This window comes from Phalangium opilio, unplaced genomic scaffold (genome assembly GCF_054372755.1).
Source record: "Phalangium opilio isolate 3A_F unplaced genomic scaffold, DU_Popi_V2 ptg000042l_1, whole genome shotgun sequence".
NCBI classification, from domain to species: domain Eukaryota; kingdom Metazoa; phylum Arthropoda; class Arachnida; order Opiliones; family Phalangiidae; genus Phalangium; species Phalangium opilio.
In genome coordinates this window covers 381,596-404,082 of record NW_028324166.1, presented here as the reverse complement: position 1 = coordinate 404,082, position 22,487 = coordinate 381,596, and the positions used below count along the sequence as shown (strand labels likewise).

Genomic DNA, 22,487 nt, shown 5'->3' with positions numbered 1-22,487 from the left:
AACATTCTAACTTAGATGGCGCTGCTGTCTCTTTCATTCTCGCATAGACAGTGCGCTTTAACAATACCCACATACTTAGGAAGAATACGATAGGGTTTTGATAAAGCGGATTTTCGACTATATTTTTCCCGAGTAAATCCAGCTGAAGGTGGAGTGAAGGAGTTAGAGAAGTCAGTTTAGATTGCTTGCATATAGATGATGAAGGGGTGGATTCGAGGGGAAGTGGGGATGGGGGTGGCAATGCAAAGTCAGTGTAAAGCCTGTTTTCCAACACAAACTGACTCCGTTTCTCGCAAACATTTCGCCACGAAAGGAAATAGAATGCGACACTTTTTAGACCCACCACACAACAAGTCCTTATATTCTTTGCCTCTCGCTATATAACACCTGAAACGGAACGGTTTTCATTGGTTCTTGCAGATTCGTAGCATACGCTTCATCCTTAGTTCATTTGCTGAATGTCAGGAAAATTTAACCTAACCTAATCCAACCAAACTCGCGGAATTTCAAATCTTAAGTTAATAATCCACCTTATTCCCGATGCGCGCATGCGCCAAGGCTTATCGCGCCATTTTAATTGACATATCTGGGTCAAAATGAAGCGTCGTCTGCTTCAGGATCGAAAATAACCAAATTTGTCAGTTGTATCCTCTGCAAAGGCCCTTATTTAGTTGAGTCAACTTGAGTTGAGTAAATTAATTGGGTCGTGTGAACAGAAGTTGGACAAAATGAATGACCAATTTTTGCTGATTCAACTTTTTGACCCATCTAGTTGAGTCAAACGTTTATCGTCTGAAAAGGCCTTAAGACTGTTTGTAATTAGAGAAGGGCCGATACCGATGCCATATCGGAATCGGTTTAAACTGGTTTCTGCCCATCTCTAGTTGCAATATATGAAAGCGAAACAATACATATCGATTAAACCAACTTGTTTGGGGGGTTACTTTAGGCTAGGTACGTAGTTGAGACATTTCCATTGGAAAAAATGGCGTTGACTTCATCACTTTGGGGTGGTATAAAAAAATTGAAACGAGTTTTGGCAACGCGGGGGTACGATGCCCCATAACAGAACGGAAATAGCGTGTTTTCTATTTTGGGTAATGTGCCCAAGCCCAAATTCTTAGTCCCTTTTACCCCACTATAGTCTTTTAGCGGCTTGCTTTACCCCACCCAAATATCCCATTTTAAAACAACTTTTCAATGGTAGTCTTAGGGCAAACCAAGTCACTCAAGGACAACGTAGCAGCGGCATGCAGCGGGCAAAGCGGGCCTTTTTTCTAAACGCGCTATATTTTGGCGCCTTATCAGCCAAAACAGTTTAAGAAAATTTCCCGCATTTTTTTCTATCAACAAAATATAAAAATTGAAAGAGAAAAAAAAATAGTCCCCCCCCCTTTCTTCCCCAATACCAATATTCAAACGCGTCTAGATGAGATGGTTGCGACACGTCATGTCCTAACTAGAGAATGAATCGTGGATGGGTTTAGGATATACGCCGAACTTAACCATTTCATCTTGGATACTTAGTCCGTTGTTCTATAGCTCCGAGGGGGGGGGGCGGGAAATGAGGGACTGTCTCCATCTATTGAGTTGCTTTGACGAAAAAGACGCCGTCGCCGCCGCCTTAGAATTGGAATTTTAGAAAAATTGGGTACAAAGAGTTTTACGTTTTCTCGCGAAATAAATAAATAGCCATGGACTTTGCCACTTTCTAGAGGACCGGCAATGTTCTTTGGGAAATCAATTTGAGTCGAAAATGTAACTTGTATCTCCATTTTTCCACAAGGGACACTGTTTTCGAGTTTAAATTAGCATTGTCTTAATCAGTTTCTTAATTAAATGTAAGTGGTCATCCGTAAAATACTCTGAATGCAATCTTAACTCGAAAAAAGTGTTCCTTAGGTCAAAATGGAGATAGAAATTACATTTTCGACTCAAAATTGATTTCCCAAAGAACACTGCCTCTTAATTTATGCATGCAGACTTATCAGAGAAACACGTTACTCTCAATGCAGTTTTCCCATCCCCTGTAGAGTTTAGGATCCATGGTTTTACAGGGAAAATAAATATATCTATCCGAGAAACATTGTAATATTTTGTTGAAGCTAGATCTTAGCTATAGCCGTGGTGGCTGATATTTATTGGGAAATGTTAGGTAAGTCGTTTATGTAATAATGGTTCCCTCCCGTTTTTTATTGGAAAGAAAAATTTGCCTATCATCTAACCCTTAATATATATTTTCTTTAAGAAGAAATATCTCGATAAAGAAGTTATAACCTCAAATCAATAGACATTATCATAAAATAGTGTTACGTAATACCAGGAAATTCTTTTTAACTGTACTATGAGTAAGATATCTATTTTTGGCCGCCGCTTTTCGGTATCATAGACCGCATTTATAAGATTTCCAATCGCTGGAATTTATGAGTGACTCGGCTTCGAAGATATCATAGCCCTATTTCTTACCTTTCAAATTATATCTAATATTTGGGGTTATATGCAGCAATCAGGGCTCGGGTAATTGAACAAAATGGTAAAAAACTTTGCTTACTTTACTTGCATTTTGAAGGATCATAACTCTGGTTCTATAAGAGATACGGAAAAGTCCTTGGAATATGTTGTAGACCCATTTGTCTCCTTTCCAATGGTACTAGGTACTTGGGGTTACAACAAACAGGGCTCGAGTAATTGAGCCCAAAATGGTAACAAAATTTTGCTTACTATTAGACCATTTTGAAGGGTCATAACTCTGGCTCTATAAGAGATACGGGAAATTCCTTGGAATATGTTATAAACCCATTTGTCCCCTTTCCAATGGTACTAGGTACTTGGGGTTACAACAAACAGGGCTCGAGTAATTGAGCCCAAAATGGTAACAAAATTTTGCTTACTATTAGACCATTTTGAAGGGTCATAACTCTGGCTCTATAAGAGATACGGGAAAGTCCTTGGAATATGTTATAAACCCATTTGTCCCCTTTCCAATGGTACTAAATACTTGGAGTTACAACAAACAGGGCCCGAGTAATTAAGCAAAATAACAAAAGACACGGTTATATCTTCACATCCTGCATGCAATTCTTATTGCAACTCCACTTAGTGTTAGCCTATAACTCGCAATTATTCACAGAAGTAATTCGCCCCTGTCCAACCATATTAAAAACCTCGTCATAGGCTCGAGAAAAATCAATTTCACTTACGTATAATTAATAATACATTGTACAAAATTAGAACCAAAATTATTTTCGAAACTAGATATATAGTCCTTGCGGGAATTTTAAACGTCCGGCAACAATTTGTATTTATCAAATTGCTCTTAATAGAAAATGGTTGCAACCGATACAGGACCGAGAGCGAGAGAGAGAGAGTCAATATATGGATGGTACTTTAACGCGTGGTCTCTCGGGGGGGAGACTTTGGGGTGTTGAACTATATTAATCATTGGCCAATCAATTAAAAGGAGCGTCGAAGCACTGCACTGCACGGAGGGAACCCTAATTAGTTTGTACGCTATACATTTTAGCAAAAGGTAGGTTCCAAGTATGACCGATATTATCGAACAACCGATATATCGATTACTCTTATAGGTATTACCATTACCTAAATGAATAAAAGAGACACCCCCCCGGTCCACGCATGCAGCACCTCTCGAGTCCAAGGCGACAAATAAAAGCGTCAATAATAACCCCCAACCCTTCCCCCCTTTCGTCGTTGCTACGTGTTGAATATCATTAGGGTAAACGATATATGCACACCCCCAATCTCAACACCGGCGAAGTAAATTAGATCAAAGTTATTGAAGTGAAAGAAAATGTTTGCAGTTTTAATTTGCTCTCTGCGTTAGCGTTTGCTTATTGTTATGTTATGTCCGAGGTAGGTCAGAATTTAGAAGTGATTAAAATCAAGTATATAGTTCCAGGCACGTCATATAATTTACATTTAGAACCGACTCCATTATTTTACATTGAGAACTGCATCGTATTTTTATACAGTTTAATAAGGTTTCTTTTTAATGATAAGATAACAACTCTGTGTTTGTGCTAGTTTGGTTCGGTTAAGTTCAGTTCATTCTAGATGTGAAGCTTAGTTTAAACGTGTCAAAGAAATTGTGTCAAGGCCCATTCCGACTAGAGTCCGTTGTCAATCAGTCAGTCAGTCACTCGGGATTTTTTTACTGAATACGGTAAAGTAACTCTGCGTTTGTGCTAGTTTGGTTCAGTTCAGTTCATTCTAGATGTGAGGCTTAGTTTAAACGTGTCAAAGAAATTGTGTCGAGGCCCATTCGGACAGACTAGAGTTCGTTGTCAATCAGTCAGTCAGTCACTCACTCGGGATTTTTTACTGAATACGCGTGGTAAAGTAACTCTGTTTTTATGCTAGTTTGGTTCAGTTCAGTTCATTCTAGATGTGAAGCTTAATTTAAATATGTCAAAGAAATTGTGTCGAGGCCCTTTCGGACAGACTAGAGTTCGTTGTCAATCAGTCAGTCAGTCAGTCACTCGGGATTTTTACTGAATACGCGTGGTAAAGTAACTCTGTTTGTGCTAGTTTGGTTCAGTTCAGTTCATTCTAGATGTGAAGCTTAATTTAAACATGTCAAAGAAATTGTGTCAAGGCCCATTCGGACAGACTAGAGTTCATTATCAGTCAGGCAGTCAGGATTTTTTACTAAAAGAAGCAAAATCGTGAAATGCAAAAAATGGCTGTCGATTTAATCGTAGTCTAATGTTGGGTGATGGAATTTCTAATGTATTCCAAATAGACGTTCCAATCTATCCGTATAGAGGGATATTTTGGAGGTGGGTGATGCGTGTGGTGTGCGGCTGCCTGGGAAATACCATAGATTAATGTATAGAGAGAGACGTCATTTTAAAGGACCATTTAGATTAATCAAAAATGTCTTGATTAGAATCAAGTCCTAAAAAGTATCGATAAGACTGAGGTTATCACTTGTCTGAAGGATCAGATATTAATTTTTCTTTTTAATTGAAACTTAAAGGCATGCTTAAGAAAAAAACAACGTTCCATTACCGTTTTCCGTTGAAATAACTTATTTTACAGGTAATCAATTTCAAAAATTTACTTATCTCGGGTTTTCGGGCACAATTCCATTCCCCCAAAACATTTTATCATTACATTAATTACTTTTGAGAGAGTACGTGTATGACATTGAGTTTTAAAAGGTTCCCTCATTTGTGCCCGGTATGCTTCGCAGTGGATACGTTTTAAAACAATGGCGGAAAATTAAGTAGGGACAGTTAGATTTTTACTCGTGGTTATGCAAAATGATGTAATGTCTAGTGTACTTCAGTCAACAGTCATACTGTTCATTCTCATAGCTCAGGACATGATTAATGCTGCTCACTATTTCTCTCTCTAGTTTCAAACAATGGTTAGAGACCATTCAGTGCCACAGGTCGCACATGAATATATTTCAACTACAGTTTACATCAATTCTCCGTGGTCGTACTATTAGAGGGTTAAGCACTAATTTGTTCAGAACATGTCTCGAAAGTGTGCTTGTTGTAAGTTTTTAAAGCAGTGTTGCCAATGTGTGGGTAATTTCCCACATCGTGGGAGATTTAGGTTTGGTTTTAGGCTCTGTGGGGAAAAAGTAATATTTTTCCGAAATCAATCAAATGTCGGAATTTTCCTGTTCAAGGGTTAATAGTGCAAAATTTTCAAAAATGCACTAATTTTAACTGCACAGTTAAAATTAGTGCATTTTCGAAAATTTTATCCGGTTTAATAATTTCAAGCGACATTTTGAAATAAATTCGGTGATTTTAAGTTTGGCACTGAAAAAAAAGAAAGCATATTTTGAGAATTTTAAAGCTTTATAGCATTTGTACATATTGTCAAAGCCATGCGGAGTGATATTCCATATTAAACTTAGTATGATAAAATAGTCCAGATAAATATGACTGTAAAAAAGGGGGTGTGGGAAATGCGGCAAATTTTTAAAATGGAAGTGGGAACATCCACTTTCTAACATTAGCAACACTGATTTGAAGGTTTTGGTCATGGCTAAACAGACCGCTCATTCAGTTTTTTATTGTTTTAAAGCTTATTTTGACACGTTATCTCTCAAAAGTAATTAATGTAATGATAAAATGTTTTGGGGGAATGGAATTGTGCCCGAAAACCCGAGATAAGTAAATTTTTGAAATTGATTACCTGTAAAATAAGTTATTTCAACGGAAAACGGTAATGGAACGTTGTTTTTTTCTTAAGCATGCCTTTAAGTTTCAATTAAAAAGAAAAATTAATATCTGATCCTTCAGACAAGTGATAACCTCAGTCTTATCGATACTTTTTAGGACTTGATTCTAATCAAGACATTTTTGATTAATATCTGCTCCTTCAGTCTTCATTTTAATTAAGATTGTTAAGAAACTGTTTTACATTTTCAAAATCTACACTAAGCAGAAACATATAAAAAGGGGACCGTAACTTTAGCTCAATCAGTCATTTATTTATAATGATACTCCAAAAAATAAAAACGTAACTCATTGAAAGTTTGTATTCTTATTGTAATTAACATAATACAATTTTTTACAACCCTTTATTGAAACGCGAGGCGCTCCCCTAAAAATTCCACAAATAGGACCAAATTGACAGTTTTACACAATTTTTTAAAACGCTGATTTATGTCTGTTTAACCTTTAGCTCAAACTTTTCATAAGCCCAATATGAAATTCGGATATCCTTAAAACTTCTCAAAGACGATCCGAGATTATCAATTTCGAACTTTTTTTGTAGCATTAACTAACGTCTGTTTGATATTAAGCTTATAAACCTTAAACACAAAATAGTCAGGGCAATGCCGACTCAGTTTATAAGGGCTACCCTAAAAGTCCACAAAGGTGATCCAAGATTGTTAATAAATACGCCTAAAAAGTGCCCTCTTCAAAATATGTAGCCGGGGAAAAGAGAGCGTGATCGAGTGGGCTATGCTAGTGGGTATTTTGGTAGTAAGTAACGGGGGTTGGGACTCCAGGCATAGCCCGCTCCATCACGCACTCGACAACGCAAAGCAACTCGCGCCAGCGTGGGAAATAAGGCGGTAACACAGGGCAAATGACGAGTTTAAAAATTGCCTGGTACAGTTCAAAAATTAAATCGGAGGGGGGTCAGTGGTCCACGAGACTACTAAAAAATTCAAGGGTAACCAGAGTCCACACATTAAAATTCTAATATTTTAATTATCCACTTCCTTAGCTTAGCAGACGACGTGCTCTGGCCAATTAGCCTATTCACTTTAAGGGCCGCGCATGAGAAGTTGCAATGTTTGGGGGCATGAGTTATAGCGCTTCTATGGAGTTAAACGTGTAAACTAAACTACGATGGACGTATGGGAGACCTTTTGAAATTCAATATTAAAATAAAATGCCTAGTATTTAAAACTGAGATAGTACAATTAAAACCATGTTAAGAAATAAAGTGTTTAAGTTCTAATGGAAACGGTGCATTGATACTAGTAGGTTAAACTCACTAAGCCTCGGCGACGGTATGGGATCATCGGCGATGACCGCCGATGCCGTGCCGAAAGTGCTGCGTATAACACGCTCGTAAGCCTTGGCGCCCAATTTAGTGAGTAGAATTTCATTAAATTCCCTAATTTTACGTCTATCAATTGAATTCGATAAAATTTCACCTCGGAAGTTCAATTAATACTTTTACAACAAGTAATAAAACACTGTTTTATAAAAATAAACTCGAATGCGTAGCAAATAAGGCAAAAGGAATGGTTAAAAGTACTGCACTGCACCCAAACATTCTTTCTACGCATGCTCACCTCTCGAAATTTCCCCCCCTGTTCACCCCCGCTCTACCGGTGAAAAGGTCTATTGTCACGGACTAGTTTATTTATTCCAAGTCAGGAGGGCTCTGGCCTAATGTCCAGTTTAAAAAAATCCTTATTTCCCACCCTGACTCGCGCTATAGCGCAAGCAGCTTGCGACATGGATATATGTTCTGAACTCAATGCTTGCGACGTGTTGCGCGTGATCGAGTAGGCTATGGTCCGGTCAAAAGAAATCTTCAGTTCAGCGTTGCAAATAAGGCGGTGGCACAGGGAAAATGACCAGTTTAAAAATTAAATCGAAGGGTGAGCAGTGGTCCACAGGACCACTAAGGAAATTCTAGGGTAACCAGGGTCCAGACATTATCTCAACTATTTTAATTACCCACTTCTTTAGTTTAGCAGACGCCGCGCCCTGGTCAATGGTCATGGACCAGTTCATTTATTCCTGGGCAGGGGGTCGCTGGCCCAATGTCTAGTTTTAAAAAAATCCCTATTTCCCACCCTGATTCAGTTGGGAGTCCTGGAGCTCCTAAAGTCCAGAGATGCATATGACAAGGATTCATTTCTCATAAGCGAGAATGGCCAACTCTGTTGTGTAAAGAGACAGCCTGGCAGCCTGGTATTTTTTACTTCTAAGTCAGCTGGGTTTTCACCTTTAAAAGTTAATACAGCCCTTTGAATTTAAATAATTAGAAATGAGAAATGTTATTAAATGAATAAATCTATACGGTTGCAGTTGTGTCGAAATGAGAGCAATTAAATATGTGTCTTTCATATTTAGCTCTGATAATTTCAGAAAATTAATAAAAAGTAGTGTTATGTATTTAACCAGAATTTATTTTATTGAAATTTATTAATAATTATTTAATTAAAAAAAATTGTAATACTATTTTATGTTTTAAATTTTACAAATAAAATTCAAAACAGTAAACATAGGGCAAAGGTTATATTGTAATATAATTAGCCCGTGGGATTGATTTTAGCTATATCGCAATTAGAGCTCGACATTTTCTATCCATTATCCACAAATTAGTAATTAATTTGAATGAAAATAGGTGGATATCTTTTATTAATCGGGAAATAATGCACACACTTTACATTTAAATTTTAGAAGTTAATTTATTATTTACTTTGTGTATATAATATTCAGCATTAATTTCACTAAGGAAATAAACTAATTACCTACGAGGAATTAACTAGTATATATGTTTAAAATTATAATTTAATCGTTTCAAAACTAATATGGTTTTGAACCGGTCTTTGTAATTTAGTTATTAAAATTTTTGATTGTCGATTGGTCAATATTGAAAATTAACCAATGGTGGAACTAATTTTTTTTAAACTCAATGAAACTGAAATATGAATGAATAATCTACTGAAAGAGGTATCAACCTATTATTTTTTTTCAAAAGAAGGTCAATAAGGATTAGATGGCTTGCTGCTTCAAACAAGATTTTTAACCATGAAGGGAATATTTTGTTAATTTTAGTCAAATTTAGATATTCGGTAATCGAGTTGATATGAATAAAGCCCTTTTTGCTCATGTCTATTTTAAACTTTAATCACAGATTTCGCTTACCATTTCACAAGCATAATAAACACTACTGAAGGGCGCAAATCTATCTGCGATCGGTAATGGTGACCAATATAGCAATTTGCCCAATTAATCAGTTAGAACTTCATTTGCACATTTCTATTCGTTAATTTGAAATGTTGCGAGAAATTTGAATGGAATATAAGTAGATATCTCTTTCAGAAGATAATTTTTGATGTTGATATTTAAGATTCATTGAGTTAAAAAAATTGGTATTGGTATTTCAAGTAAGCTTAGATATCAACATCGGTGAATTTACGATATGGGCTTATGATGTTAGTCTGTTTATAAGATTAAGTCGTTACTTTAAGTGTCACTAGACAGTATCTACCTCCAAAATCGAGAGTTAGTAACTTTATAACCATCTCCTAGTCAGAGGATATCCGAGGGTCAATTTCTTATATCATTGACTGACAAGGCTCACTATAGCTTGGTCAACTTTTGGCAAGGCCTAATACCGTTTTTGCATGACTGTCGCCGTCAAATTCCTTTTAAAGCATAGATCATTAGATCATATAGTATCCACCCTTGATTTTCATTACGCAACACACGTTGGATTCGTAAACCTCGACGTGCACCACGATTAGAAGCATTAAAATGCAAAAACAACACACTGACCGCATACATTTTTGGTAAATAACAGAGTCACTACAGCTGTTTTCGGGAGAATCGGGGCTGAACGAGCGACCGAGAGGGCGTAGAAGAAAAAGCCTCCGGCGGCCGGTCTCTTAAAGGGGGTAGTTTCGAGGGAACGAAATTCAAATGCAAGGCGCGTCCCTTCAACAAAAAACATTGAATTCGTTAATACGGACGTTTTAGGCAATTATAATATTGAAATTTTATACAATTAAGTAATATTTAAGAAAACTAAGCACTACTTTCAAAGTCTAAACTTTAAAAACACGACGATACGAGAAGGCGAAGTAACAACAAGAGGTAAACATTTTTATAAATGGCAAAAATTAAAGGTAAGCCAAGGCTTAGCGCAATTTCACCGCCTTAAAGAAAGTGCCAAGTTTAGAAATAGATTGTGGGACAATAAAAAGGTGGAAAACTATGAAATTAGGCTTATATTAAAGCTTGAAACCTACTTTATATTATATTTAAAATCCATCCATGAGCAAATCCTCAAAAAATATGAAAATGGCAACGAAAAAGGACCCACTCTCAAATTTTTTTCCCCTTAAAAAAATGGCGGCCACAAACGGGGTAATTTGTCACGGCGGCAATATTAAAGCAGTCTTATCTCACTATCGATAGGCCATTTCAACCAAAAGGCATTAAGAAAAAACAATCGGATTATTATGACGCAACTATACGTAAAAAAAGGCCAATATTGGTCGCGCTGATATTTACCAATGAAACAGCGTATCCATGCTAAAATATCGCAGATTGGGGTAGTTTTTAAAATTTAAAATTAAACATACTTAAAATTAATTTTTCTCAAAAACCTTAAAAATGGTCCTAGAAAAAGGTTTAAATTTTGATATAAAACCGTTCCCAAACGTAACAAACGAATATTTCATTTCAAAAGGGTGGCCACAAAATGGCTAAATTTGAAAAAAACTCCATGTTATTTCTATGGGAAAATTTAACTTTTTCACCAAAAGGGCTGATTAATTTTATGGAAATGAAAACCACCCTTAGCAACTTTATTTTTTATACAATAAACTAATGGGTGGATCTTCTTGAAATTTTAACCACATATTGAGGGCCCGAATTGTAGTTCTGTGGAATTTTTTCAAAGCAGTTAATACGATACAAAAAAAGTTATAACCAATCAAAAAACCATCCTTATACATTAAAGTCGGTATGAGGTCTTATCTAAGAGAGCTATCGCTCTCCTAGAATACCCCAAATCTCCGATCTGATTGCGAACGGAAGTAACGTTGCAACAATAAGTTCGACCGTACAAGGACGTTGGTTTTTTCGTTTGGCGAATACGAATCTTGAATAATCTTATCACTGCATCTGAGAGTGGTCAAATGTTAAGAGGGGCCGGATATTTGTCAGGAATATAATTGCGTTATAAAGAAGTCAACTCTTAATTTGGACACGTTATCTTTTAACAACGTGTTTATTGCAACAAGCGCAACGCTTGCGGAACACGTGTTCAACCTTGCAATTCGAGTAACACCCCTTCCAAATGAAATTCCCTCAGTTAAACGGGGTTGCCACAGTACCTGGAAATCCTGGAAAAGTCAGGGAATCTGAAACAGGGCGTAAAAAGTCAGGGAGAAATCAGGGAATTTGAAAAAGGGTGTAAAAAGTCAGGGAAAAATCAGGGAATTTGAAAATTGTTGTAAAAGTCGGGGAATTTTGAAATGAAAAAATCTGTGACAACCCCGTTAAAATTCTTAAAATCCCCTGACCATTTTGACCCTGACCTTAGCCAGGTTTTCACAGACCAGCAGTGCCAACCTTATATTAAGTTCAAAGAACTGAACTGAACTGAACGAAAAACTACGTAGGTAGTTCTGAGACTGTCAGACTCGCGTTTATTAGCGTACTTATCGGAGTAGGCAACCCAGAGAGAGCCAAAATGGCAATGATACCGTTACGGTATAGCATCGGGGGGCTTCTTAATGGTGTCGGCATGAATTCCCGCGCTGGAAAAGGCCGAACTGCTAAATGATAAGGGTTCTATAGGATTTGGTCCATTTAGACGAAGGGAGCAACTAATTATGGATATAGATACGATATACCTCCCTATAGAAATCGTGGCCATCTTGAAAGGAATGGTATTGAACGTCACCTTCAACGGGGGGTTTACCCCTTTCCCAGATTGATTGGTTATCCCCGGTTTTAGCAGTATAATCGCACGGGCGGCCAGTTGATAACTATCAAAGTATAACGTGCAACTAATGGTTTCGGTATTCCCTTCCCCGGATAGCTAGGTGATGATGAGCACTCTTGTTATAAATGACATACGCAAAGTTCCCAAAAGAAAAATTACTAATGGAATAATTTTACTCAATTCATTTCTAACGCGGAGATATTCTTTGCATTAAATATAGGGAGAATGAAATGGAGAAGCAATTATTTGCATTAACAAAACTAATAAGATCAAAATTATTGAAAAATATTTCAAGATTTGAAAGATGGGTCGCTGAGCGTAACTCTCCAAGTTTGTTTGTTATTTATGTTTGTTGTTTATTCACAGTTACAATTCGATTGAGCAAACTGCATTGTTGATCAATCAGTAATATTGGGGAGATTAAGGTTTATTTGAAGGAATTTGGTTAGGGTTTGAAAAAACCGGGTTTTATTTAAAAAAAAAACCAGCCCACCTGGATTTTTATATTTAGCATTATGTAGGCTTAGTAATTGTTTTTCAAAAGTCGCCGCTTAGTAAAAGAAAATCTTTAAATGTTTCATGAAAAAAAGCTCATAAATATTAACATTTGAAATTAAAACCGTAAATACCTTAAACTATATATTTTTAAAAATAAATTGCTTTAGCATTTAAATCCATCAAAATCGAAGATTTTTAGCGATGGGTTTTATCAAGGGATTTTTTTATGGTGTTTAAAACACAATACTAAAACAACATTATCATCTACATAGACGGGAAACCTTTCCCGGTTTCCGCTCCCCTTAAACCACCCGGACAAACGCCGGGTAGAAAACTCCTAACCAATTAGTGTGTACTATTGCTACTTCGTACATATTTCATAGCCCCTTTAATACTGCAAATCTACGCTGTATAACCCTTTTTGCCTCGTATAGTTTACCAATAATAATAATAATATGAAAAAAACCCCATCGAATGCAAATCATAATGTTTCATTCATATTTTGAGTTGAGTTGCTGACTGAATTCTCACGAGGGTTCCCAAAAAAGTAAAGCTCAACATTTATTTAAAGAAGTATCAAAAAAAGAACGAGAGAGAGGCTTGCTTGGTCTGGTCTGGTCTGGCGCGGGCGTCGGCAACTCCGCTTTTTTGGGGCCCATTTATTTCTCGTTCAAGGAAATGGTTTTAGACTTTAAGACTCGCGGGAAATGTAAACTTATGAAATATGGAAAACCCACCCTGTTGCGCTGCCATTTAAAGGCAGCCACTGCCTCTGAAGCCTCCCCACGCTCTCTAGACTCGCCAAATTCGAAGCGGAAACGCGCTATCAACTTTCTAAAGCCCAAGTTAACAAGAAAAATTTATCAAATTCGCAACACGAGCCGAGCCGAGCCTTCTTGATACCTTGTAAATGATCAAAAGGGTTATGATGATGATATTGCCACACGGATATATTGAAGGGCTCCAGTAAGGTTTTCTAAGGCCAAAGCTTTCTACTTCCGGTTAGCAATTCATCATTTATACTTTCTCTTTATTTGAATATTCTGAGGTGATTAAAATTTTGCCATGCAACTTTTAATTTTTTTGGCAAAATTAATAGGCGTGTACTCATTTGGTATCAATGTCCGTAAATATTTTTGGTAATGCAATTAATTTAAACGCAGGATTTTTACGGGTTTTTCGTTTTCAAAATTATTATCTGGCTCTCGTCTACTGCCATTTTACATTCGAATTGAAGTTAAGTAAAACTTTTCAAGGAATTACGGCAGTCTTACGTAATAAGTTCAGTCTAAACTATGCAATGCGAGGCTTGCAACGCACTAATTGCGTATTATTAAATCGTTCTCATAGAGTTTGTGCCAAAGGTCTCGTTGGAGCCACCGTTATCCTATCACTCCGAGATTAAATTTGGGCTCTAACAAAATATTGTAGGACTCTACTAATTAATTCAAATCTTAATTAATTAATTAATTATCAAGCTATAAAAAGCTCTAAACAACTTTAAAAGTTGCCCGTACAAGGTCTATAACGATGCCACGTAAATGGTAACTCAATTCAAACACATCGTTTAACTTCAACTCGTATAAAACTCAAAGAAACATCCAACTTTTGAACCGAAAATAAAATTCAATAGATACTGACACTCCCCTCGAAAGTTAACAAACTTTTAGCAAATTACGTAACATTAAAGGCGTCGCTTACCCTTTGATGCCAATTGAAGCGAGCGAGCAAGCCAGTTAGTTAGTTAGGTTAGGTTAGGTTTGTTATCCACGTACTCGTTTTACAAAAATCCATCAATTTCTGGGGGCGCACGTTAAGTTAGTTAACACACTTAACTAATATGTCTAATTAAGTTTCGTTAAAAAATATTTCACGATGACACGCAGCGAGCGGCAGTGTTTATATCCGTGTAGTTCTTTTGTAAGGTGTCCGTGGCGGAGTGTCCGCGTTAACGCGTGCATTTCGCGGGACTGGTCGCCGTGTTCCCATCCATTTAAGACGATGTTCTACTGGCAAGTTGCGCGCCGGTTAAGAACTGCCCCCCTCGCATCTTGGGTTTTACCCGCGCTAAAAGCTGTCCTATCCCCGGAACCCTTCCCCCCTCTGGGCCCCCAGGGAGTGGCGCCATCTAGCGAGTGTCCGATGATATTGATTTTAGCGGCAGCCGGAGGAACTAACTGCTACTGCAACTGTATGCAATTCTACGTTGCTTTTTACAAAGAATCGAAAGAAAATTTCGAATTAGAGCTTTTCGTCTTAAAAAGGACCAACGTGGATGCGAAAATCATAAGGAGGTTTTATCGTTTAAAATAATATTTCAACGGTTAAAAAATTAAGCAAACGTCAATCAAGCTTCCGTTCTAGCTCAGAAGGGTTGAAATAACTTCTTCTCTACTATCAGTATGGCGGAAGGGTGTAGAGCTACACGCGAATTATCAAGTCAATATAGAGAGATTTCAGCAGGCTTAGTAGTACGTCACACCGACCTGAGCCTTACCACGGTTCTGTCGGCCATATTGGTGGATTTTGGCTCTAGTTCCGCATTGAACCCACCAATAAAAATTGTCTCACGAATTTTATCCCCATCTCCAAACGAGAGCTCGCTATTAAACGGAATTAAATTGGATACCAACCAGCGACAAATTGTACAGCCAACTTTAAATTGTCAGAATTCTTGTTGGGTTTCACGCGCCTATGAATTTGGAGAATCTTAAACTCTCCTTGTTTATTTTGTCTCCGATGGATGATGCGATTGCTTCAGATAGTGGTTACCGTTTCATTCTGGCAAAATTTGCTCTACTCTAAAATGAACTATCTCCTCAGAGCAAGCACCAAGTTCGTAAAGCCCGTTTTATCCTCTCAAGTGAGCGAAAAACTTTATTTTCAAAGTAAATCTAGGTCTATTTTGAAATAAGCAATTATCGGCGCTATCATCTATGGCTAAAAATAAAGGGTTAAGAACACGATATAGGCATGCAGTTGGCAATGGTAATATCCCCTTTAAATATTAAGATTCATCAAGATTTATATAGTTACTTGGTTTTTGCAGTCGGCGGTAAAATGATACGCCATTTCGTCGGAGCTTTTTCGTTAAAATCCGGGCTGATAAACCATCTCGTTTTTTTTTTCGCCATTTTATAGCCAATTGCGACGTTGAAACGCGCCATATCCCTAAAGTTGCGGCTATACTTTCCAGTTCTTTCTAAGAGTGTAACGGGGAAAAGTACAAATAATGCACTCTAAGTACTCCATCTTTTTTATACACGAGCGCGCTTTATATTATTTTCTATCCGTTTCGAAGCGAAAAGCAAAAACCATTCCGACTGAGATTAGTTGGCATTGAAAGGAAAGCTACGGCGGAGCGATACTCCTTTATAAAATCGGGTAGCCATTGAGCCAATACATGTGAGACTTATAGTACGTAGTAAGCTATCAAGTGGACTTTTATTATACGGAAATTACGCGGTTATACGGATATACTATGAAAAGATGCCGCTTAAGAAGTAATCAAAAAAACGTAAGCGAGGACCAATTCGAATAACCTTTGACCCTTTAAACTCCCGCTTCCTAGAACTGATTCTACCTGTAGATTTTTTTTGCGTACATTAAACCACTCGCGTTGCAAAAATAACGAAACTATTTTAAGGTGTTTTAGACCTATATTAATAATTTAGAACCATTCTGAACGAATGTAAAAGATGAATTTAGAAACGTGAATAATTTTACAAGTAAGGTGATGAAACGCGAGTTTTGAAATGTATAATTTACGAATTTTACTTTACAGGGAGGGTAATTATTTGACCAAAGTATGGTTCTATGTTAAATAAATCTTGAGTCAAAAATGTTCTATACTTCTATGACCGATTTTGCCCTCACAAGGGATGCATCCCTTGACACAAATTATGATTGCAATGTTTTACCGATGATCCCTTAAATTCAAGTAAGAAACAGAAGGCACATAGATGAATAGTAATAATATAAATAAGGGGTCGTTGATAAAACACTACATCAATAATCGTAACTTGTTTAAGCTCTTGTACGGGACAAATTGAAAACACAACATTACATAAACCATGCTATATTGAACAGTTTGCATTTGAATTAAAGGCCAAGTAGGCCTAGACTTATTTTTCGGTGTAAAGACTCTGTAAGTGACATTTTGTTATTGTTAATCAGGTCGATTCTTCCGGTTTGCTATACACTATGTTATAGGTATAGTAATAAATGAAATAAGTTTGAAGGAAAATTGCTATTGATTTTGTTGTCAAGATCGTTTTTGGTTCGGGACACGCCGTACGCGACGCGACGCGATGCCAGCTATAGCTAATCTAGTTGAGCCAACGCCAAAGAGTCCATCGCCACCAACCCACCCCACCCCACGTGACGTCGCCCCTAATTTAAACGTCCAAAACTATCATCTCGATCAGCTCTCACCCCCCATCTCTTTCTGACTGCCTTTCTAAAAGGGTTGCCGCGCGGCGGCCTTTCGAAAGTTCATTTATATTTAAAGGAACGCCGTATGAAAATAATGATTATTCGCTCCGACACGCGTCCTTTTCATTTAGTTCGAAAATTTTGAGATTTCAAAGTATTATTGCCATGACTCGTTTTTTTCTTCAAAGGGTTAATGAATCTGCCTTAATATTACTCCGTGTTTTTACGAAACGCACTGATATTATAAATTTATAAGTGATATGTTAAATGATAAGTATGACACTTCCTATACTTCGTAATGCTAGAGACTTACTAATGAGAGATAACTAGTTGGAGAACGACGGAAGCGAGTCAATTGAAGTCCCAAGTACACTCGGTGGTGGTTAATTTTGCATGTAGGACTTCCATCTAGGTTCTATTTAGTCTGCATTACTAAGCCTTTGACAGCGCCTCATCGGGCGTCGTTCGCTTTACCCTGAATATATGACCTACATCACTCACTTCATGACAAGCTCTCAGTAACCAGTGAAAAACTTATGAAACATATCTTAGATGAACTTATGGTAATATATTTCTTAATTTCTAAGTTGGTCAACTAATTTTTAAAGGCTTTATATTGGTCTATTAATTTTTTATGGGTTTTCCTTTGTCATTTGTGAGTGTAATTTCACGGAGAAAGGTTGTACTGTTTTTATGAACGGAAGTTTTTAATCCACGTTTGAATCTGAGGAGGAATTAAGGCAATTTTATGTCAAGTTTTCGAGTACCCAATTACGGATGGTAAGTGATGGAAAATCATTTATACTATAGTGATTAGTTTTATTTCTGGCTTAATTATTTGAAATTTTAATGGGATTATAAAGACCGAAGTTTAGGTGGTCAACCCGAGTGAATAGGTCGAGCAATGACGTGATTTAGACAGTTTAGGTGATCAACCAGGGTTAATAGGTCAAGCAAAGACGTGATTTAGTCTTTACCAAATGATTAAATTCATCAGGTCTCGGTTTTCAATTTAGGGCGTGAAATTTTTTGGGCGAACTTATTCACGATCGTAAGTCCGTAATTAATTTTCAATTAGTATTATAAACGCAATTTAAATAAGGACTTTGAACTTTACTCATTCTCACCACTGGTACAAATGAAAGAACTGTTCAAATTTATCATTTCAAGCATCGGCTTTCGTAATAGTCTCAAAATAGGCTAAGCATATAGCTGTTTCAATAAATTTCTCTCTTGGTGGTTTCCCCCCCGACACGAGAGAAGAGGGGAAACTTTGATAGAAATTTTCTGGTCGGTCGGTCGGTCGGTTCATAGCCCACTCAATCACGCGCACCACGACGCAACTGCTCGCGCTATGGTATTTTAAAAAATCGGTCGCTCCAAGCGAAAAATCCAGTAGTCACTAGTCAACTGTCCCACGAGTCCATCACACAGCCAGGTAAGGCGTTAATAACTTAAACTACTATATTAAATGGTAATTACACCCATTTTATAATTCATGTAAATATTTAGTACTTTTAGTGAGATTGGCACCAAATGGATAAGCCAAAACAACCCAAAATAAAACCTAGTCTAGTTCTTGACCATAAACCTACTGGAAAGGAAAAGCCATATGAGCGAAAGAATATTTTTAAAGGGAAGGAAAATGCAATTGAAAGTCCAAAATCGGTTTTTACCGATCTTATATCTTCACCACTTGCATTGAGTGAAAAGGGTACAACTCCAAAAAGAACAATATTACAAGAATGCCCAGTCAATGTTTCTCTGAGTGAAAAACCATCACTAGTCAAACGACAGTTGAATTTTACGTCAGTTAGTGACCAAATTCCACATGCGAAGAAAGACTTTGTATCGGATCCTGGAAAAAATGTGCTTGCACGTGGAATAGAAAGCTCGAAAAAAAGTGATGATGGAATCAAACTTCTGAAGCGCAAGAAAGTTCTAAGTGAATCTCAAGATGCAGTTTTTAGTCTTCCCGCTGGCCCTTGGACTAAGCAACTGAAATATCTACCAAAGTATTATAGCAAAACTGTTATATTTGATTATTTTAAGAAAAACCATGCCAAAAAACATTTACACGATGGAAATCGTATGATGAAAGCTGATAGAGCCGAACGTGTTTTCCTTTGCCCTGACAACAAAAGAAACACTCTATTCGTAAAATCTGTTGTTGTTGCTTCATATGCAGCAAAAGAATACAAAGTTCAACTTCATCTCAAACATCCTCATGGCATAATTTTAGACAGCTATTGCCAATGTCCATGTGGAATAAATGGAGTGTGCAAGCACATAAGCACCGTTCTTTTTTTCCTTCTTGACTGTAAAAATTCTAATTTAGTGTATATAAGAGATGACGTGTCCTGTACAGAGGGAGAGAGACAATGGGGAAATCGCAAACCTACTAATTCAAAGCTCAAAACAAAGCACTTTGAAAAACTCAAATTTGTTAGGTTTAAACTTAGAGATTCTTCAGATGATTCCCAAAACCATAAAAGACGTAGCTCTTGTAAGGTTGATTTATATGAATCTTTGCCAAAATTAACAGGAAACGAAGCTGTTATAGAGGAATTAAATCTTAAAGGGAGACTTGAGAAGTTTAGCAGTGGCTTTGGTGATGGAAGAAAAATGCTAAAACAAATAATTATGGAAAACCAGTTCAAACCAACAAACTTAAATTTAGAAGTGAATAAAAGTCCAGCTAAAACTAGGGCAACTAAGTCAGTGATCAATAGAGAGGAAATCCCATTTCCCAATTTGATCTCAACAGGTTTAACTTTCCCGGACAATTGCCTCATAACGTTAGAACAAGCCCGGGAATTGGAAGTTTTAACTAGAGATCAAGGAGATAAACAATCAAAACACTGCCAACTTTGGAAAAGTGAACGACAAATTAGATTGACAGCTTCAAAATTTGGTGAGGTTGTTAAGCGTCGGGTAGTTGTAACTAAAAAATTTGTAGAATACTTAAAAAAGGGGGCAGACCTCAGTTCAAATTCCTATGTTCAAGAAGGTTTAAATAATGAAGACAACGCAATCGAAATGTATTTAGAGTACAAAAAGGGTAAAGTCACTACTTATAAAATGGGTTTCTGCGTTAATCCATCGTTTCCCATTGTTGGGGCTTCTCCGGACCGTTTGTGTTTTGATGAAAGTATCAATGGATTTGGGTTAATTGAAATTAAAACTCTCTCAAAAGCCAAGAAGGAAGGTTTAACGATAGAGGAAGCAGTAAATAGAAAGCTTGCTATGTGTTTAAAGAAAGAAAAAACTGGGGAAATAAAACTTAAGGAAAATCATAATTACTACTACCAAGTGCAAGGGCAAATGGGGGTTACAGGATATAAATGGTGTGACTTTTTTATCGTCACCGATACAGATTTTATGTGCCAAAGAATAAAATTTGATGAAAACCTATTTCATCAGTCGATAGTTCCTAAACTAACTGAGTTTTACTTTAAGCATTTTGTTGATAATTTACGCATTTAACGCTGTAAGCTGTGATAAATTTGTTTTATATATGAATGTTATTCAATCAAAAAATAAAACATTTTAAATTCAATTTGAAAGAAAATTTCAGTGGTCTTTATTTATAGCAGAGGTAGAAATTTCGAGATTTTTTGCAACTCTGTTTAGCAAGGGTTCATTTACTACATTAGTTAAATAACAGCACACCATCCAAATTTTGTTAATCTGACTGTGCATAGAGTTCGGAAATATATATTTTAGTATTCTATAGTTTTTTACTTCTCCAATCACGCGTTCAATGTGAATCCTCAAGTTTGCTATTTCCCTAGTTTTCTCCACTTCCTTGGATGAAAGCTGAGATCTTTTTCCTAAGAATGGTGGCATGGTTAACTTGGCGCCTTTTTTCTCTAGTTCATCTGATATCAAAAAGCCTCTGTCGGCCATCACCAAATCACCAGGCTCTAAAAGATCTAGGAGCCCGCTATCAATTGTAATATCTTTGTCTGAAATTCTCCCTGGTGATAGTTTTGAAACAAAACTTATAAAACCATTAGGCGCAATCCCTAATAGCCCTTTCGCAGTATTATGTTTTTTGTACTGAGAATATGTATCAACTTGAGTAGTTAAATGATCAGGCTTCTCAATGAATAGTTCAGTACAATCTATAATGACCCTTGTAGCTGCGTAAGATGGAATTTTAAACTGATCAGGCATAAATTCGTCAACTACTTTACGAGATGGCCAAATGGGTATTCGTGTAATTCTTTTGCAGAGTAAATCAACCCATGTTACCCAAATGTTACTAACAGTTTGAGTACTAATATTGAAACGGTAGCCCAAATCTTCCTCTAATAAACCCACTCTAATTCTACACAAAACAAGAAAAAGCTGGTTTTTGAAATCAATAATAAAAGGTCGACCAGTTTTGGAGCTAGTCCTTGTCTTTTTACGTTCATATTGTTTAGCACTATTATAAAACTGTAAATTTGGAAGATCATCTTTGAAGAATTCAAAGAAATCATTGAAATCTTCTTCGGAATGAAAAGATGTATAAAATTTTAACTTAGATTTATCTTTAGAAATATTTTCAAAGCAAAATCTTCTTGACGCAACTTCTTTCTTGTGAGTCTCTTCTTTAGACATTAGTTGTTCTTTTAATGCTTCGATCTCTTTCTCTAGTCGTTTATTTTCTTCTTTTAACTTAGTGACTTGGTCCTCTAGAAGGATCATTTTGCCTGTGAGGCTCTTTTCATTTGTTGAGCTATAATACTCGTGGTAATGATGGTTCAAATTGCTGGTGGAGTAGGTATGATCTAAAATGTAATGTTAAAGGAGTTTATTGGTTTATATTTTTAATTTACTTAATCCGTAACTCCTACCTGAGTGTGTGTTGTTCAGGACGGGTGCAGTTGAAGAATTATCCAATGTTTTAACAGTTTCATATGCCGCAACTTCTGGTACATGTATATCCCATTCTCGGCACGTGGCTAACTCGCGGGGAAACTCATAGTTGGCAATATATATTGGGTACAAATCGTCGTGTTTCCTTCTACCATCCCTTTGAAAATGTAACCCACAAACTACATGGCTTTTCAAAGGCATCCAAGTCATTGGATTACGAACTGGTGAATGGCTGTTGTGTCTGGGCTTAATCCTTTGCAGCTTAGAAAGCTTTTCTCCCGCAAAGCGAATTCTTTGAATCCACTCATTTTTAACTGGTTCTTCCTTGGGGAACTTATGAAAACTTACATTTTTATTTGAAACTGTGTTACTTTCGCATTCGGGAATGCAACAAGTATTTCCCTTAACTCTAACGCGATTGCACGACTTAGTTGACATATTTGAAGTTTTCGTCAATCATTCACTCCAGAATGAGTAGCAGACGACGCGTT

At 36.8% G+C, this 22,487-nt stretch overlaps 3 protein-coding genes and 1 long non-coding RNA gene across 7 annotated transcripts in view; 1 reads left to right on the top strand and 3 right to left on the bottom strand.

The window, feature by feature from the left end:
• LOC149678013 (carbonic anhydrase-related protein 10-like) overlaps nt 1-14,717 on the bottom strand; it is a 58,976-nt gene extending 44,259 nt beyond the window's left edge. For both annotated transcript variants that reach the window (XM_089836043.1, XM_089836042.1), the window contains exon 1: nt 14,398-14,717. The gene's annotated coding sequence lies outside the window, so the exon portion shown is untranslated. The remainder of the gene's footprint in view (nt 1-14,397) is intronic.
• The window catches only part of LOC149678008 (uncharacterized), a 136,642-nt gene that overhangs the window by 55,842 nt on the left and 58,313 nt on the right, over nt 1-22,487 (top strand). The gene's annotated exons all lie outside the window — the stretch shown is intronic.
• LOC149678014 (uncharacterized) lies at nt 8,624-11,246 on the bottom strand. The gene is made up of 2 exons (XR_016366011.1): nt 10,493-11,246; nt 8,624-10,178 (listed from the first exon to the last, which is right to left on the bottom strand). It is a non-coding gene; the product is annotated as an uncharacterized LOC149678014 (long non-coding RNA).
• LOC149678012 (uncharacterized) lies at nt 20,690-22,443 on the bottom strand. The gene is made up of 2 exons (XM_089837050.1): nt 21,975-22,443; nt 20,690-21,908 (listed from the first exon to the last, which is right to left on the bottom strand). Exons 1-2 carry the CDS (start codon nt 22,432-22,434, stop codon nt 20,704-20,706), a joined length of 1,665 nt encoding a protein of 554 aa, XP_089693176.1. The 5' UTR covers nt 22,435-22,443; the 3' UTR covers nt 20,690-20,703.